The sequence below is a fragment of the Carex rostrata genome, chromosome 18 (assembly GCF_964058835.1).
Source record: "Carex rostrata chromosome 18, lpCarRost1.2, whole genome shotgun sequence".
NCBI lineage: Eukaryota > Viridiplantae > Streptophyta > Magnoliopsida > Poales > Cyperaceae > Carex > Carex rostrata.
Window position 1 is genome coordinate 2,727,510 of NC_135935.1, and position 19,505 is coordinate 2,747,014.

At 34.0% G+C, this 19,505-nt stretch overlaps 3 protein-coding genes and 2 long non-coding RNA genes across 8 annotated transcripts; 3 read left to right on the forward strand and 2 right to left on the reverse strand.

Annotated features, from left to right (window-relative positions):
* The first annotated feature begins 647 nt into the window (after positions 1-647).
* On the forward strand, positions 648-3,512 carry BFN1 (bifunctional nuclease i). 2 transcript variants are annotated; one of them, XM_078319910.1, is made up of 9 exons: positions 648-929; positions 1,406-1,586; positions 2,064-2,171; positions 2,300-2,355; positions 2,439-2,522; positions 2,637-2,732; positions 2,832-2,896; positions 3,008-3,081; positions 3,206-3,512. In XM_078319910.1, exons 1-9 carry the CDS (start codon positions 828-830, stop codon positions 3,328-3,330), a joined length of 891 nt encoding a protein of 296 aa, XP_078176036.1. In that variant the 5' UTR covers positions 648-827; the 3' UTR covers positions 3,331-3,512. The 2 variants fall into 2 exon arrangements, with proteins under 2 accessions (XP_078176036.1, XP_078176035.1); XM_078319909.1 differs by having other exon boundaries at positions 649-929; positions 2,829-2,896.
* LOC144569528 (uncharacterized) lies at positions 947-4,085 on the reverse strand. The gene is made up of 4 exons (XR_013516082.1): positions 3,980-4,085; positions 2,788-2,916; positions 2,049-2,184; positions 947-1,336 (listed from the first exon to the last, which is right to left on the reverse strand). It is a non-coding gene; the product is annotated as an uncharacterized LOC144569528 (long non-coding RNA).
* A 7,522-nt stretch (positions 4,086-11,607) lies between these two features.
* NFS1 (nitrogen fixation S (NIFS)-like 1) lies at positions 11,608-13,412 on the forward strand. Its single transcript, XM_078319383.1, has one exon. The coding sequence runs from the start codon at positions 11,784-11,786 to the stop codon at positions 13,149-13,151; it is 1,368 nt and encodes a 455-aa protein (XP_078175509.1). The 5' UTR covers positions 11,608-11,783; the 3' UTR covers positions 13,152-13,412.
* Positions 13,413-13,823: 411 nt separating this feature from the next.
* Positions 13,824-18,370, reverse strand: LOC144569170 (protein STRUBBELIG-RECEPTOR FAMILY 3-like). Of its 3 annotated transcripts, XM_078319382.1 has the most exons (15): positions 17,909-18,183; positions 17,667-17,796; positions 17,415-17,489; positions 17,256-17,321; positions 16,947-17,168; positions 16,679-16,750; positions 16,521-16,586; positions 16,233-16,298; positions 15,680-16,017; positions 15,303-15,547; positions 14,941-15,215; positions 14,685-14,823; positions 14,399-14,535; positions 14,141-14,297; positions 13,824-14,053 (listed from the first exon to the last, which is right to left on the reverse strand). In XM_078319382.1, the coding sequence occupies exons 1-15, from the start codon at positions 18,033-18,035 to the stop codon at positions 13,961-13,963; spliced, it is 2,208 nt and encodes a 735-aa protein (XP_078175508.1). In that variant the 5' UTR covers positions 18,036-18,183; the 3' UTR covers positions 13,824-13,960. The 3 variants fall into 3 exon arrangements, with proteins under 3 accessions (XP_078175508.1, XP_078175506.1, XP_078175505.1); XM_078319380.1 differs by having other exon boundaries at positions 14,399-14,532; positions 16,947-17,321; positions 17,909-18,370; XM_078319379.1 differs by having other exon boundaries at positions 16,947-17,321; positions 17,909-18,370.
* LOC144569172 (uncharacterized) lies at positions 15,287-16,617 on the forward strand. Its single transcript, XR_013515990.1, has 3 exons — positions 15,287-15,426; positions 15,923-16,029; positions 16,491-16,617. It is a non-coding gene; the product is annotated as an uncharacterized LOC144569172 (long non-coding RNA).
* Positions 18,371-19,505: the final 1,135 nt, after the last annotated feature.

The following is a 19,505-nucleotide window of genomic DNA, read 5'->3' on the forward strand; positions in this document are numbered from 1 at the left end:
CGCTACACTGATTTTCTTCTTACAATTTATTTATATCAATATTGTCATAAAAGCAATTAATTGATAACATTTCTTTCTTTCTTTTTATGTTATTGATTACAAAAAAAATAAGAAAGTAATTAACATGTTTGCTCTTTATGACTACTTCCTATTTAACGGAGAGCTAAAGACAAAATAGTTCATTTCATTGTTGAATAAAGATAAATTATAAAATGATAAATATTATTAAAGATGAAAATATTTGATCTGATTTGCTTCTATTTTTTGTATTTCCTATTTGAATTTTGTTTGCTACGGGCAAAATACTAGTGTATGAAAGAAGTACCATAAATTAAGGGTTTTGGAATTTCGTGGTTGGGATTAGGTTTCTCAATTCAAGTTCAAGCCAAAGGTAGTTAAACTGCCAATTTTAATCCAAAAAAAAATAAAATTCCAATAAAAGAAAGCCGGGCCAAGGCCTGATTTCCTCTATCGAATAGACAAAACCAATCCTCTTTTGGTGGAGAATAGAAGAGGTTGCGTGTTTTTCATTTTATATGATGCTTGTGGCATCAGGAATATTACTATATATGCGCCTTTCACCATCATTTTTTAATCGTTGTCGAAGCTAAGCAATGCACATGAAAGTATTGGATATGTGGATAGAATGCTGAACAAGGGACGGTAGATACAGATTTATCAATTTGATACTTGCACTCAACGACCTCCTTGATTTAATGTAAAGAAACCTTGTTCAATTTAACGTGGCATTCTGTAGAGGAATATTTGAAAGAAGCCAACTAGCTCTGCCTCTGGTTTCTGGTATACTTCTGCTGAGAGAGAGGGAGATGAAAGGTCTTCTGCTAGTTGTTGGCCTGGTTCTAGTTTTAACCCCCTCGGCATTTTGCTGGAGCAAGGAGGGCCACATGATGACTTGTAAAATTGCGCAGGTAGATTTGAGGGATATTTTTTCTTTTTCTTTTTTTTTTATATAAAAAGGGCAGGATGCTTTTTTTCTCTCTCTCTTTTATGTTCATTTACTAAAATTTGTCTAAATTTAAAAGAAGATACAAAAAGAAGCTTTGCAAATGGGGTTTAGAAGGACAACATTAATGGATAACCAACACGGATAAAACAAGAACAAGTTCCTGATACAAATTATACATGACAAACAACTAACAAAATTAGGGAAAGGCATTTAAATTCTTACACAAATGTATTAAATTCAAATGCAAGATACAAAACAAAAATAAAAGATTGTCCAGACAACTTAAAAGAAACCAAAAAAAAACGTACAAAATGGGCTTCCACTTTTATTTAGATTTGATGTCTTGGTAGAGGTCCCTGTCGATTTTATCTGACATTATACAATTAAAAAAAAAAAAAAAAAAAAGTTATTTCTGCAATAATATCATGCATACTGCAGGATTTACTGGAGCCAGTTGCTGATGAGGCAGTGAGAAATCTATTGCCAGATTATGCAAAAGGCGATCTGTCAGCACTGTGTGTGTGGGCCGATCAGATAAGGCACTGGTACAAGTACAGGTGGACCAGCCCCCTCCACTTCATCGACACCCCTGACAAAGCGTGTTCCTTTGTCTACTCGAGTAATACTATTGTTCATTCTTAAGTGTTAACTGTATTAATTATGATTACATTTATTGGAGCAACGCTACAGGCATGTCAAGTAATTGACCTGATTTATACATGAAACCTAATTCAAGCTTAAAACCTACATTACGTTGTTTGGGTAACAAATACCTTATTTGTGGAGATATATGCAAACATTTTGTTGGGGGAGGGCCGAGGGGGGTAGCCTCAAATGAAATATTGGAGATTCGGAGTAGTACATCCTTACACAAATTACATTTTTGTTTCATTTTTATGGCCTTGAGCTGGTTCTGACATATGGTCTTATACCCTGCATGTACCAGTACCAGCCTTATTCCACTCCATAATCTCATTGTTGTTTAACAGTCAAGTTGTAAAACAAAAGAACTCCAATTATTCTTATACTATGTTCTAAATATAATATAGAGCATAAAGATGAAATTTATTTGAAATCTCACTTTTGATTATAATAGGGGACTGCCATGATCCAAAGGGACAAAAGGACATGTGTGTGGCCGGTGCAATAAGCAATTTCACATCTCAGCTTCTACATTACAAGCATGGGACTTCTGATCGCAGATGTATGAACCTCATCTGTCATATTTTTCCATAAACGCGATTAAATTTTCTATAATTAGAACTGTCAAAGTAAGAGGCATTTAGATATTTTACTGACTGACTGACAATATCAGTTGTATTAACCGTGCAGACAATTTGACCGAAGCCTTGCTATTCTTGTCCCATTTCATGGGAGATGTTCATCAGGTAAAAGTAAACATATAAATGATGAATTCTCGACAGTATTTTCTTTCTTCATTTGCTAAAATTTTGACTTGATCTGAATACAGCCGATGCATGTTGGGTTTACAAGCGACGAAGGCGGCAACACCATACAGTTGCATTGGTACCGGCACAAGTCAAACTTACATCATGTATGTTTCTCGCAATCACTTTTTTTAATGTGATTCTCAGAAGACTTATCTCTCAAGCAGTCAGAAACTCTGAATATCTAGTGTGTACTGAAAATCAAATTAATGAAATTGAAGGTGTGGGACAGAGAGATAATACTGACAGCTCTGAAGGACTATTATGACAATGATGTAGATATCTTCCAGAAGGAACTTGTAAACAATTACACTGCTGTAAGTTGAAAAGTTGATTCCACTAAATTTTATCAGCTCAAAATTTAGTACCCACATTTAGATCTAAGCATTCTATTAATTGTCTTTGAAATCGGCCAGGGAGCATGGTCAGATGATGTTTCTACTTGGCGCAACTGTAATGATCTCCTCTCTTGCCCAACAAGGTAATTTGCAGTTTGCTTAACTAAAAGAATAAAAAATGGACAAAATTGACATTCAGTAAATATATTCTTCGAGGTAAAGGAACAATTGATCTTGAAATGTTTATATAACAGATATGCAACAGAGAGTATAAATTTAGCATGCAAGTGGGGCTATGATGGAATCCATGATAGTGATACTCTTTCTGGTAAGCCTGCCTCTTTCACCTTCCTATATATGAATATACAGTTGAAATAAAATATTAGAAATTACAATCTGATCTAATGTAGAATATGTACATAAATTTGCATTTGGATTTGATTGGAAAACAGAGGAATATTTCGAATCAAGGTTTCCTATAGTGGCAAAGAGAATAGCACAGGGAGGAGTCAGACTGGCCATGTTTCTCAACCACATTTTTGGAGAGCACAACTCTGACATTGTAGCCCCAACCTAAGTACCTACGGCAATCATTATATCAAATTCTTATTTTTTTTTATAGTTAAACACTTTCAACCAGGATATCAGGTATTTAGGAGAATATGTTCTACTTAATAATATCAATAGCAGCATTCCTTGTTGACTGACACCATGTACTTAGACATGTCAAGTATTTATCGCGAATGACTTTGAAACTATGATTTTGTTTGTTTGTTTTTATCAATGTCTTTCCCAGAGAAGTTTGCTGTACACTTGTTCCATTAACACAACAGGAAAAAAAAAAAAAAAAAAAAACTTTTTCTTTTTTTCTTTTTCACTTAATGTCAGAAGATAGCATGGTCTAACATCTTTCAGACATTCAAATGCATTAAGAATGCCAGAACAATTGACATGATAAAAAACCGTCCAGAAACCCATGGGAAACTAAGAAACGAAAAATATACAATTTGATGGAGAATCAAAATTATTCTGCAGGACAAATACAGACTATTATAATTTCCTGTAATTAGAAAATAATTAATAATAAAATGAAGGTTCTGAATGCTTGTTGAGGTAACTAAGATCCTATTTATTACTTTTAAAAAAACATCTAGTTTGCAAGGGTCATCCAATCGGAAGCGAAATAAGACGCAAATGATAAATGGCAACAGACAGAGAGAACTAACTTCAGTCTTCAGATCGTCGTGGGAATTGAGCCATTAGAGCTAAGCGCCTCCCCCACAATTGCACATCAAAAAATCTCCCGAGGGGAAAGTGCGGAAGAGTAAAGAAACCTTTTTATTACCGTCTGCAAAGGAGCCGAGAGAGCTTTTGTAGCTCAAGCTTAATTCAATTATAAATTAAGCCCAATCCATAATTCCGTATATTGAATTTGAGCTAAATCGATCCCGAATAATCAAAATTTATTTATTTTTTATTTTCATAATATTTTTAACTAATTAATATTTAAAATAATTAGAATAATTATTTTAGTACCTGCGCTACAGTATCCGCACTTAGACGAATAATGTATTATGATCTCCACTAATTATATAGTTTCAACTAATTATTATTCTAAATTCCCAGCAACATCATTTATCTATAGTCCCCACTAATTATATAGTTTTTTTTTATAATCTTCGCACTCGTTCTCGCGTCAACCTTTCTCTAACAAAAATAATTGACTTCATAGAAATAAATTCTTCAATGCATAAATATAAATACTTTCAGTACTTAGATATTAATACTTTCATATGTAAAAAATACTTAAATATGTATACCTTCGTAGTTATAAATACTTAGAAGATAAGATATTAACAACTAAAAAAATATTAATACTTTGATGCGTGACTTGCTATGATTATTCTTTTTCGAGTTTCCCAATTATCCCTACGTTAGCTTCTCTCTAACAAAAATAGTTGACCTCACATATATAAATACTTCAATGTATAAGGATAAATACTTTCAATACTTAGATATTAATACGTTCAATGTCATATATAAAAAATACTTGCAAGTGTAGGTATAAATACTTGTGCGACGACGAGTCTGAAAGTATGTCTAATAATTACGTAGGTATTAATAATATGGAAAAAATTAAAATTGTAGAGATTTTGCAGTCCCTGCAGGAAGTTATCTTTTTGTATTTAATTTTCGGTGGTCCTCTCGCGGGTACAGTGTTGTGGGTACTATTAACTTCGCGCTACAGTACCCGCACAATAAATAATTGTTCACCTCATAGCTATAAATACTTCCTTACTTAGGTATAAATATTTCCGTACATAGATATCAATACTTTAGGAAAAAAAAATTAAATTGTGGAGTTTTTGCGATTCCCACAAAAAGTTATTTTTCCACATTTAATTTTCGGTGGTCTCCCTCTGGATACAGTGCGGGTACTTAGCGCGGGTATTGTTATCAGCTTCCAAATAACTAATATTCATTCTATTTCAAATTATATTTATTTACTTATTAATATTTTGTTAATTTTATAATAAAAGTTGGAAAAATTATAATTATTTTTAACTTTAAACTTTGTCATGACATATTAAAATTTACTCGAATCGAACTCGAAATTAACCAATAAATATACTTTGAAATTCAAGTTCGAATTTAAAAAAAAAAGAAAAGAAATGTTGAGTGAATCGAACTCGAGTTGTTCTTTACGAATTTTTATAGCAGCCGGCCCTACTTTTTACTTCACTTGTTGACTTTAACTGTTTTTGAGCCTAATGGGCCGGTGCAGCTATGTCCTGTCTGTCAACGAGCTGGGCCTTAGCTCGGCTTGTTAATTCTGGCCCGAATCTGAACCGAGCGAGCTGGACCTAAGTCATCCGAGCCAAAAGTCCAACTTGAACTTGTGACAAGCCAGCCTAAGTTAGTTCGTGAGCTGACGAGCTGGTTCGCTGTAATTTATTGGATTGCTATTATAATTATTTAAAAATATAAAATAAGAAAACTCATTAATTATTTAAATAATCAAAGCCATAAAATATAATAGAATTCATACGGCCATTTTTATTAATATCCTTAAAAAAAATTAATTTAAAAAATAACCCTACATTTAATTTTTTTATTAAAAATGCCCCAACTGCCAGGCCCACGGGCGGCCCAAAACACAAGCGGACCGCCCGTGGCTGGGGCGCTCCATACCAACTAGCGGAGCACCCGTGGCTGGGGCGCCCCATGGCCTTTTTTTTTTTTTTTTTATAGAGATCTTAGTATTTTGATTTGAATAATTTTGTGAAAAAAAAGTTTTCTTATTTAGAGTGTATGCCAAAAAATAAAATATTTGATATATTTACGAAGTGATGTCGTAAATTTTTATAACTTTGATTTTTTTTTTTATGAACTTTGATTTTATTTGTCAGTTGGATATCACAAGTCTAAATATAACACTAATAAGTACTTGGCCTTTATTATGGTTTTTATAATATATGTATAACATACACATACACATACACATACACATACACATACACATACACATACACATATACACATATACACATATACATAGACATATACATACACATATACACATACACATACACATACACACACATATATATACACATACATATACATATATACATATACATATACATATACATATATACATATACATATACAAAGCTACATATATACACATATTATTTTAGTAGCTCTAAACTACTATTTTGAATAAAGGCCAAGTCCTTAATTAGTGTTATATTTAGACTTGTGATATTCAACTAACAAATAATATTAGTATACATATACACATACACTTTTGCTTTGGTCCATACTACAATTATAATTTGATATTAGTTAGTAACAAAAAAAGGTAGAAGATTACAATTCATGCAACATATATATACACAAAGCCTTTTGTACATGCAATCTCATGTAATAAAACATAACATATACTCCTTAAGATCCAATACAATGTTTGTATAAAAGTTATATCCTTACCACTTAGTAACCACATGATCAAGCTTTGGCCCAAAATTGGGCTCAAATTGCCAAAATGCTTGGTTATGATCTAGTTTGGACCGAAATTTCATACAAACTAAGACGTATTAGATCCAACATATCAAAAAAAGAGTATGCATGTGATCCATGACATGATGTCTCTTGGTTAAAGATCTCCAACATATTGCATCTCCAAATGACATTCATCAACATATATGTGCATACATAATAAAAAATAAAAATTCTCAGTTAAAATTTTCGTTCAAAATTATAAGAAAATATTTATACATAAAATTAATTGAATCTGTATAACTTTTATACGAACCACTGAAAATCAATTTCGTAAAAAAAAATTATTGCATATTATATGAATTTACGACATCACTTCATAAATATATCCAAATGTTTTATTTTTTGGCATACACTCTAAACAAGAAAACTTTTTCTTCACAAAATTATTTAAATCAAAATACCAGTATATGTATATGTGTGTATGTGTATATGTGTATATTATACATATATTATAAAAACCATAATAAAGGCCAAGTCCTTATTAGTGTTATATTTAGACTTGTGATATCCAACTGACAAATAAAATCAAAGTTCACCAAAAAAAATAAAAATAAAAATAATCAAAGTTATAAAAATTTACGACATCACTTCGTAAATATATCAAATATTTTATTTTTTGGCATACACTCTAAATAAGAAAACTTTTTTTTCACAAAATTATTCAAATCAAAATACTAAGATATCTAAAAAAAAAAAAAAAAGACCATGGGGCGTCCCAGCCACGGGCGCTCCGCTAGTTGGTATGGAGCGCCCCAGCCACGGGCAGTCCGCTTGTGTTTTGGGCCGTCCGTGGGCCTGACGGTTGGGGCATTTTTAATAAAAAATTAAATGTAGGGTTATTTTTAAAATTAAGTTTTTTTTTAAGGATATTAATAAAAATGGCCGGAATTCATACATAACTTCACACAACTAATATATATCAACGGCCAAGCTAATTCACAATTAAATTCATACAACGAAATATTATAAATCCACACAAAATTTATACGGGGGCGGGGCTATACAGTATAGCTCGTTATGGACCGAGTTGGCCCGGTTCGAGCTGACCTCTAGCTCAGCTTGTTTATTTCGGTCCGAGCCTGGACCGAGCTAGTTCGTTAACAACTCGGTCCACTATGGAATGAGCTGTTAGCGAGCGAGCTAGAGGCAAGTCACGAGCGATTCACGAGTTACGAGCTTTTTTGCCAGTCCTAGCTATGCATCTCGACATGGTCAGGATCCCCTAAAGTAATCCAATTTTTAGGTTTAGATCCGGACCATTCGATTCGACTCTAGATCAATTCAGTCCGAGCGCATGGGCCCCTTTAATTTGACGGTCCGGATCTAAACTCGAAAATCAAGTTACTTTAGGAGATCTGAACTTCATCTCGACTCGCATCTGTTCAATCCTTCAGGATCTTTCCGAATCAGTATTTTAACTCTCTGAAATTAAATTATCATCAGAAACTTCTGACTCTTTTTGAAAAAAAAATAGAAATAAACAACTTCATTTAAACGAAACAAACACTCAATGTGTTGGATTTTCGAAAAACAATAATATAGTAAAGAATGGAAGATATTGAGTACGGGTAAGTATTTTCAATTTTACGAAAAGTAACTCCATCCTCCACTGTAACACTGTTTCTGTGGAACTACTTTTCAAATATCCAGCACATTAAAAACCTGTTTTGTTTATTTTTACTTAAAGAAAAATTGAAACTTCCCTATGGATTCTCGAACCCACTAACTTCTTTTTATACTAGTAATTATACTCTTAACTTATTTTAATAAATAATACATGTATGCGTAACATGATATGATCATTCTTTTTTTCAGTCCTCCATTCATTCCTGAGTCAATCTTCATCTAATGAAGTAATAGAGACCTTGTATTTCCGTATCAACTTTTTCCAATCGTTTCCACGTCAACTTTCCTCTAACAAAAATAGTTAACTTCATATGTATAAATACTCCAGTGCACATGTATAATTAATGTATAAAATTATACATGTAATGTTGAAATTTTACATTAAATAAGAAAATTATTTACATGTAATGTAAATGGTCTCTAATTCAGAATATGGAACATAAAATACTAAACTCTATACCAAATATCAAAAACTAAATCTCAAATTTGTATTAGATTTGCGAATATCAAGCAATAGGCTATTTTTGGAATAGCTAGAATAGTGAATTAAAACGTTTTGTCTTATTAGAATATGTTATTTCTAAAAGTTTTGAGATTTGACTATTATAATAAGACAAACAATAACTATTTTTAATTTGACTATTCTGACTATTCTTATTTTGTAATCAAACATACTCAAAATTGTAAGAAGTGTTCTACATGCCAAATAATATGGGCTGAATTAATATATTAAGTCTTATTGGGCTAGGCCCAAATTCTTGATCTGATCTGATCTCAGATCAGATCACGTTTTCTGAAGAGATGCAACCAGATGGTGCGAATGAATGGATGCATAAGTATTATAAATATACATCCAGCAATTTGGTTTTTGGTGGTTCCAGAAATTCTGTTCCACAGATATCAGAAAACTGAAGAGAGAAAGAAAGAGAAAAAGACGGGGCTTTCAGATCGATACTAGCATATCGACTGATTGTTGATTCTGGCTCTGTTCGTGTGGATACTGATAGAGGCGTGACTGCTGGACTGTTACGTGAATCTGACACGGAACGAAAGGAGAAGAAGGCTACCGCTAGACTAGACTTGAAGTTTCCGCTGTGCGTCTAGTGGTAAAATCTGTTTTAATCCTATAATTAGTTTTATACTTGGATTCTGGTTTTCGGGTAGTGAACAAATCTTGAACTGTTTCGAATTGTTGCACTATAACCTACCCGAAATTCCAACAAAAATATCAAACCAATAATTGCCAGGTAAGTAAATATGAAAACGATTACGCTAGTATAATGTTAAACATAATCTCTTAATATAATTGCATTTAATTAGAAAGTTAGACAAGCTCACTTAATCAATGCTTACGATACATAAATGAAGAGAAGTTTTTTAAGAATTATCTAGTTTGGTTGAATTCGCGGTGCAAGTTCTAGACTTCTAGTATGTCTTAATTGTCTTTGAAGGAATTAACAATACTTTAATTAGCTTTTAAGGACGTGCTTCAAAAGTCAAAACTCATCATACCAAAAAAAATGATTACCTGTCCTGTCCTCTCCCTCTCGTCTCCTATATATCTAGACCATGAATTCTGAAAACACATCATAAAAAATGTCTTTGTCCTTGACAAACCGTTAAGAATCTTAAGATAAGTTGGATGAAAAAGTTGATGTTAAATGAAAAAAGTATACACTATTTTATATTCCAAAAACTGGCGCCATTATGCTATGAAAAACTTTTTATCATTAAAAATAATAATTATATATACATATTTTTTATCATTAATATTCATAAGATCCAATTACACATATTTTATATTAATTATAAAACACACTAAATGTAAATGATTATTTTACTGTTCATCGAATAATTAACGTTTTTAATTGTCTAAATCAACAACTTTTATGATTCTTAAAAATATTCAAATTAAACAAAATTTACTAATTAGATTGTCTATATAAAAAAAGAATTGTCTACTAATTTATATTTTTAACTTTTAATTTTTAGTAATTAAATTTAAATAAAATATTGCGTGATATGTTTTTTCATCTTGATTATGGAAAGAAATTAAATAATGAGATATCGAACACATTTCATATTTTAATTATCAATTTCAGCAATAATTGAAAATTGTGTAACTATTTGGTATATTGGGATTTTTTTTTTCTATATGTATGTTATTGTGATGATATAAAATACATCAAACATTTTACTTTGTCAATTAAACCTTAATTAAAAGTTAAGATCATTTAGGATAAACAATTATTCACATTGGATTCTTTCTCTTGAGATAGTTGCTAAAATATTTAATTATGAGAATTTCGATGATAATGTGTCAATTTTCTCATTTATGCTTAAATGAATAATATTGAATATTTTCTGTTAACTTTAATGTCAACGGTGTTAATTTCATATTCCTAAAAAAATTGTATGTATTTAATATTATTCGATAGCCCTCAAGTGTTAAGAAACGAAAAAAATATAACAATTTTTTTTGTTTCGATGCATATCGAAATAAAAGTTGAAATCATACATATTTTAAAAACTGCAACCAATTAAAATTTCTTAATATACATATTTGAAAATAATTTCATATTTAATTCTATCTATTAGGAATTTAGGATCCATTAAAACTAAAATCTTTGACATGTGATGATTTGTATATTTTCTCTTTGATTATTGACATTCTCAGTTCTCAACTTTTCATCAAAAGCGAAAACCGACAAAAAAAAAAAAAAAACCATCAAAAAAGACAATGCGTCTCAGAATAAAGAAAACGACGAGTCATAGAGGCGATCGATGGACGGTTTTATTTATCAAACGGCAGCATTCCGTGAAGAATCCAGCTACCGCCTTTACCCATCCTTTCTTTCGCTGTTAGCTCTGTAGCCTCGTTCTTATCTTGTCCCAAGTGAAGTCCCAACTCCCAAGTTCACAGTCCGGATCTCTGAGGTAACTCAAATTTTGTGTTTATATATGGATCGTTCGATCATAATCCGGATCAATCTGGTCCTAGGTGGAACGCGCAAAGCCTCTTTAATCATCGTGCTTAAACAGATTGGGCGGTCCTGATCTAAACGCAATATATGTGGTACCTTAGGTGATGTTAATTTTAAGAGATCAGTCCTGGCTTACCGTCTCTCATCATCTCTTTTAAGTTTTAACCGACCGGTCCGACCCCCACAAAAATCTCATCCAATCAAGTCATACACGACCTGAATTTCCTAATTTTTTATAACGAACCAGTAATCCAGGCTCCTTTAATCGCTTCCCAGAAATCAGGAAGGAAAACAGAGAAACCCTAGGCCAATCCCACAAATTAACTCACCCTCCTTTCTCTCGCAAGCCAAACTCATGGCTCGCAATCTGCTCCGCCGCCTTCCGATCCTCTACCAGAACCAGTACCAGCGCCTATACTCATCCGCCGCAGCCGCAGCCCCATCCCCATCCCCCTCCCCACCTGTCAGGGACGATGAAGACGAGAGCGTTGGAATGAAGGGGGTGCGCATATCCGGCCGCCCTCTTTACATGGACATGCAAGCAACCACTCCCGTTGACCCCCGCGTTCTCGACTCCATGCTCCCCTTCTACCTCTCCCGCTATGGCAATCCCCACTCTCGTACCCACCTCTACGGCTGGGAATCCGAGGCTGCGGTCGAGAAAGCCCGTGCCCAGGTCGCCTCTTTGATTGGCGCCAACCCAAAGGAGATCTTCTTCACTTCTGGCGCCACCGAGTGTAACAACATCTCCGTCAAGGGCGTCATGAGGTTCTACCGTGACAAGAAGAAGCATGTCGTGACCACCCAGACGGAGCATAAATGCGTACTCGACTCGTGCCGCCACCTTCAGCAGGAGGGTTTTGAGATCACTTACCTACCAGTCAAGTCCGATGGACTTGTTGACCTGGACCAGCTTGCGGCTGCGATCCGTCCCGATACTGGTCTTGTCTCCGTCATGGCGGTCAATAATGAGATTGGTGTTGTGCAGCCCTTGGAGGAGATTGGGAGAATTTGCCGGGAGAAGGGTGTCCCGTTTCACACAGACGGTGCACAGGCCTTGGGGAAAATCCCCATTGATGTTGAGAAAATGGGCATAGCTCTGATGTCTCTGAGCGGTCACAAGATATATGGTCCCAAAGGTGTTGGGGCGCTGTACCTGCGCCGACGACCGCGTGTGCGTGTGGAGCCGCAGATGAGTGGGGGTGGGCAGGAACGGGGAATCCGTAGCGGCACAGTGCCAACTCCGCTAGTAGTTGGCATGGGAGCCGCATGCGAGATAGCGGCCAAGGAGATGGAATATGAAACACGGCGAGTCACAGGTCTTCAGGAGAGGCTGCTGAATGGAATCCGATCAAGGCTGGATGAGGTGGTGGTGAACGGCAGCATGGAACACAGGTACCCAGGCAATCTGAATATATCTTTTGCATATGTTGAAGGGGAAAGCCTCCTGATGGGGTTGAAGGAGGTAGCGGTGTCAAGTGGAAGTGCGTGTACAAGTGCCAGCTTGGAGCCGTCTTACGTGCTCAGGGCTCTGGGTGTGGATGAGGATATGGCACATACCTCAATTCGATTTGGGATTGGACGATTCACCACAGAGGCTGAGATAGACAGAGCGGTTGAGCTCACTGTACGACAAGTGCAGAAACTGCGCAACATGAGCCCGCTCTATGAGATGGCTAAGGCTGGAATCAACATCAAGTCTATCCAATGGGCACAACACTAGCATTCTCCACGGCCACCACCAGAAAATACCATAAAAAATAAGTGTATTGTATTGCCTAATGTTTTATGAAATTTTGAATCTTTAGAGCAGAGTTGCTTGTCTACTGTTTGGTTCAGAGATGTTCATAATTAGCAAGTATAGTTTGCATCTATATTTTTTTGAAATATATTGGACACGACTTTTGTGGTTTGATGCTCTGCTTGATATATGCATGTTACTGGTTCTGATTGATATCTAATCATGGTTCATGATTATTTTCAATACTTGCTTTCAGTTTACATGTCATTGTGGATTCCCAATCTGTCCTTTGCTTTATATATCAAGGTCTGACATCATTTCAGATAAACTGAAATAGGAATTCGTATCACCTAAGGTAACAGAATATTTCTGTTTGGATCAGGACCATCCAATCAAAATCCACATGACTGTTAAAGTGTCCCCGTGCGTTTCACCTCGGGCTGGAATACTGGATTGGCCCGGATTCCAATTGGACGGCCATGATCCAAACAGAACTATTCTGTTACCTCAGAGGATATGGATTCCTGAAATAGATGTAGCTAGGCAGTCTGATTGTATTTTGTGTGTACATTATCTAAACTATCAACAAAGAACTAGGTTTTTTTTTTTTTAATTATAATGAGAGTTGCACTTTTTTTATTCCAAAAGAGAAGCACACTTTCTTCTTGAATAATATCCGGAAGTTGAGCTGAATAGTATGTACAAGAAATAAAACAATGAACTTAATGAGGCCCGCCTCATGTGCTCATCGTGGAATGTTTCATGTTAAATACAAACAAAATATGAATGTTCTAAAAGATGCTGCTCAATCCATCATCAGCATTAAGAGCTCGAGTCAGATCCTGGACTATCTCTTTCATTGATGGTCTGAATTCTGGCTCTTCCTGCAGTTTTGCATAAAGCATAATTAAGATTCATTTTAAGAATTAAGTTGAATAATTTTGCAGTTTTGCTGTGGAATTGTTTTTTACTTGTATGCAACGACTGATGATATCTGCGACTCGGGACAGTGACCTGATTGGAAACCTTCCTTCAAGAGCTGGGTCGACCATCTTCACCAATGCATCAATGTCATGAAGTTGGTAAGAAGCCCATCTTGCAAGATGTCTCTCTGCTCTAGGTCGAGTGCTGAACAAATTAATGAGGTAAATAATGTAATAATTATTCAAGTAATGTACTAATGTATGTGATATTGCAGTAGTAAGAAATCAGGAAGATAGTTTACAAACCTATCATATGGTTCACGCCCTGTAAGAAGTTCCAGCAGTACCACACCAAAACTATAGACATCACTCTTAACACTCCAATTTTCTGATTCATTTACTTCCGGGGCATTGTAACTCAAAGCAAGGGGACAATATGACTGCTTCACCATTAGGCAAATGTTTAATTATTAACTCCACCAGAATAAATTGTATTATGTTTCGATTTATGATTTTATGTAACTGCTTGCTGCACAGCAGAGTATCTTGTTTGTACACGAGTTGTGAACAACTTTCTTTAATTGTGGCTTACCTGAAGCTCTGAAACAAAGGGAAGGGATGATGCCAGACCACAACAAGAAATGCAAACTCGTAGGTCATTATCTAGAAGAATATTGCAAGGCACAAATTGCTGATGCACAATTGGATTCTGGTCACCCTCATGGAGATACCTTCATATCAACATTTTGTTGTTACAATAAAAAATGTAGTATTTTTAGAAAAACACAACCAAGAGATTCCATATAAAAAAAACTTAAATTGAATTCACAAAAATAATCAAAACTTACTCTAAAGCATTGGCAGCTTGAAGAGCTACTTGAATGCGAGACATCCATGAGAGCAGTATCATTCTCTTAGAAGGATCTTGAGAATAGATAATGTCATTTAGTGTTGTCTTGCTGAAATATCTATAAACAAGCAGCCGCTGCCCGTACTCGGCACAATAACCTACGAGTTTAAGAATGTTGCAATGATCTATCTTTGAGACATCATCAACCGACCTCAAAAAATCTTCGACTGGGATTTTTGATTTCCTTTCTTCGATCTTCAAAACTGTATATAGCTGAAAGCAATATATAGAATCAGAAGATTTATATATTAATTAATAACTTGGCTTTTGTAATTAGCAAATAGTGATGTACTGTACTACCATTCTCTCTTCATCCTCTGCAAGGTACAATTTGCCAAAGCTGCATTCTTTGATCAAGTTTTCCTCACTAAAACTGTTGGTGTATTGTTGAAGGATTGCAACTGAGAATGATTTGACAGAAGAGGTATTACTCAACCTCTTTTGAATTTTTCGACATTCATCTAAATTTGGCTGTTTTCTGTCGGCTGAAATTGATTGTAAATCTGTCATATTAACCTTTTGTTCTCTAACTTCTTCACCAGCTTCTGAAATGAAAATAAAGCATGCTTGTCCCATTAATTGCAGCTCACAGTATATGTAAAGAAAAGTTTAAAAGTTAAAGAGTAATAAATAATAAAATTCTCAATAAAAAAACCATGACCAGAAGATTCCTATACCTTGGTTTTTTAGTATACTTTGTATTGTATTGTTGGAAGAATCAGGCTCTTTGCTTCTCTCATGCATTATCACTTCCACTCTCTTAAGGGAATCATTCTGTTTTTCTTTCCAAGTAGGTATGCAAATTTTAACTAGCAATATTGCAATTGCAATGATAATTGAGCTGCCTATAGCAACGACATAAGCTATTGCTTTTGTATCGATGGTTTTTATTTTGTGGTGAATGGGTGGATTATAAACAGGTGAAGGAGGGCTACTTTGTTGCACAGGTCCATCGGTGGCCGGTGGCTGTTCAGGTGATGGAGAGACGGTTACATTCAGTTGGTTACCTTCACTTCTGCAACAAAAAGTAAGTCACCAATGTCATGATATCAATTGAAGGATAATAATTATATCTTTACAGTCTAGTTAAAATATACATAAAATTGCCCTTATTTGTTACACCTTGGAAGTAAAAAAGAATTGCACTATTATTTTCTAAGTTTTAATTTTTTTTTTTTTTGAAATCCTAATAGAAGCTAAGTTTAAAAATTTAGAGGGGTATTTTCTTACTGGAAATTTGGAATATTAAGCAAGTTTTCTGGCACGATTCCTGAGAATTGATTATTTGCAATATTCCTGTCAGTGTAGAAAACAAATGAGTAATTGGGTTGGCAAATGCAAATAAGGGAAAAAGAAAGTAATATCTTGTTAGCTGAAATCAGAGTAACAGTTAAGCTGTCCTACAAATATTTATTAGTTTGCAATCGAGTTCAGTGGTGTAATTGTTCTACTTAAGCACCAAGGTTTACAGGCAATATAATATAACAGGTAATGAAAGAAATTATTGGAAGAATGTACAAGTCTTTTAAAGGAAGGTTTTTCAACACTTCGAGGGTTCCCGACAGCTCATTATTTTGCACGTGCCTGAAAATTGAAGAGGGTCCATAATTTACGCATTGTGTATTACGCATATTGTGCATAGAGTTTTGTAACATGGAAAAGCATAAATAGCTCACATTGTTGTAAGAGATTTCACGTATCTGATGGAAGGTGGTAGATGGCCACTCAATTTGTTATCAGGGAGTTTCCTGTGTCAGTAGAATTTCAAAAAAATACAGAAAACTCACTAATTAATTCAATGCTAAAAAATATATCAAAATAGAGCAATAGACTAAAAAAAATCAAAAGAATCAAGAATAAGATACCAACTAATTTAGTTTTTTTTTTTCATTTTTTTTGCTTTTGTTTGCCTTTGAAAAAAAAATGTAAGAAAAAGGACAGTACAAGCTCCCAAGCTGGGTCAGTGATTGAAAAGCATCTGGTAGTTCTCCGTTTAAAATATTTCCGCAAAGTGACCAATTTGTCAAAGAAACAAATATATTACTCTGTAACATTAATCTACAAACGCAAAATTGGGAACTCTCATGGGCTTGCAAGTCAGAAAGAGAGGTCAGGTATGATAAAGTACTCGGAATGCTTCCGGTAAATTGATTGCCTGAGAGAGAACTGTCACAAACGAAGAAATTATTGTTCCTATTGAAAGAGACACTTGCTGTTCTAAGGAATTTAAAACAAAGGATAATAATATAGTACAATATTTGTAATGTTGGAGGCAAATTCTGCGGTATGGCACCACCTATGCTGTTGTTGCTTAGATCCCTAGCCCAGAAAACAAAAGAAAAAAAAAAACTATGGTAAAATAATTAGTTATTTGGAAATTGGAAGAGTGAGAAAACAAATTATTATTCATACAGTACTAAGATGGAGGTAAAATTAGCCAAAGAATCATCCTGCAGCTCCCCTCCGAGGTTTGCTCCACTCAGTGCACTGTTAATGTCATGATTACTTGCATTTTAGATTCAAAGGGAATGAATTTTATGCAGTAGTAAGTAAAGTATGTTGCTCTGTGTGTTTCTGTGTTTATGAAAAAGTGTGCATGTGTGAAAAAAAAAAAAGGCAATCATAGTTTGTTCATATGGCATTAATTTAGTGAAGTAATAGTACATGGCAGTTATGTTGTTATTGGTACATTGAACGCCTTGCCAGAGTTCATAACAGGGGTCTCCTCCAAGTGTAGTCCATCCAGATAGAGGCGGAGAACCAAGTGCAGAGTATAGATTATTTATAGCATAAACTGTTTTCCAAGCATTATAAAAGGAAATATGAGTTAATTATAAAAAACAGGAATTTGCAAAGGATATATAAGGATGGAGATGAGATCATGAGAAATAATAGGCCTTAGGTACCGTCTTCCGAGTTGGTGTAGGTCGGGAAAAATGGCACGGCAGCATGAAGCTCTGTACAAAACACAAGTAACAGAACAAGTCTCAAGTCGACTCTTCCCTTTGCTTCTGATATTCTCTTATGATTCATTGTTTCATACACTTATTTCTAGGAAACGCCTTCTTGGTTTTCTATATAAGGGAAAAAATTTGGCACAAGATTTTAGTTTTGGGTAACAAAAGGATGGCACAAAATGTCATACAACAAGAACACGGATAATGATAATATTGTGACAATAGTAGAAGCCCAAGACCAACAGCAAATTAATAATTGAAGGTTGATGTGTAGTATGGTTCAAGTAAAACAAGGGTATTAATTCCATCAAACCAACTCAAAGAAGACTTATGAATTGCTCCAAGTCAGTTATTTTCATTCTTGTTAGCATATGCAAAGCACAATATGTACAAGTAATTCTTAATTTCCACAAGAAACCTGTTATAGTTAAGAAGCTTCGCTGAAAAGCAAATTTCATTTAATTAAGGTTGGTGCGGGATGAGATGGAGATAAGAAAAATAAAAGGCCTAAATCTCCGTTAGTTATTCAGATTCGGGAATAATATATACAACTAAAACTAATTTATTTGACGACCATATTACAATAATTCAAAAAAAAAAAAAAAACTGAGAACCATATCTAGCACAATTTTTTGATAAGATAAACAATTATATTGTTTTTTTTTTATAAGACAGAGTAGAACTAGGGTGTTCTTAAGTGTGAACTCAACTCTAAATCCTATCAGATTGGTTCCAAACAACAAATCTGAACTGATGAAATCATCTACCTTAGGAGTGATGTGTCTACATAAAAATAAAATTAAAAATTTGAATTAATTTAGTATAAGTCAAACGGTTAAAATTAGAAGGTTTATAAATTAATTTTAATTCATTTATTTTTTGAACATTTTTTGACACTTGACTCTATGCAAAAATGATTTGAAAGTTTAATTTTTTTTGCATGTAAACGCATCACTCGCAAGGTAAATAGATTTCAATAATTCGGACTCATCGTTTGAAGTCAATACAATAGATTTTAGAGTTGAATTCACAAAAAAGCTTAGTGTACTAAAGAACGCCCTAGTTCTACTCAGACATATATATCAAGAACAATTGATCAACACATTGTTTTACATTAAAAAAAAAAACAGTTTTCAAAGCTCTGAGCCAATAGAAATTTACTGAAGAAAGGAGGGTCACGAGTCATTCTTTCTCTAAACAGAACATTTTTTAAATTTACAATTAAAACTACAGATGTATTACCATTTGAATATATCATGTATTAAATTTGGAGTGATTTAAGAAGACTTAAGTTATCAATCAAATGCCGATTAAAATTAATTCTTTTTTCAAATAGCTAATTGAATTACCTAAAATCATGTTGAATTGGTACATGATCCATATAAAAAATAATAAACAGCCTATAATTTCATTTTTTATTTCGATAAGAATTATAGTTGTGGTTTTAGTTGTCCAATGAGTTTGTTATCTATATGATATATTTCATTCCAATCAAATTCTTGATTTGATTTGATTCAGTGGGAATAGGATTTCATGCAGTAGGAGC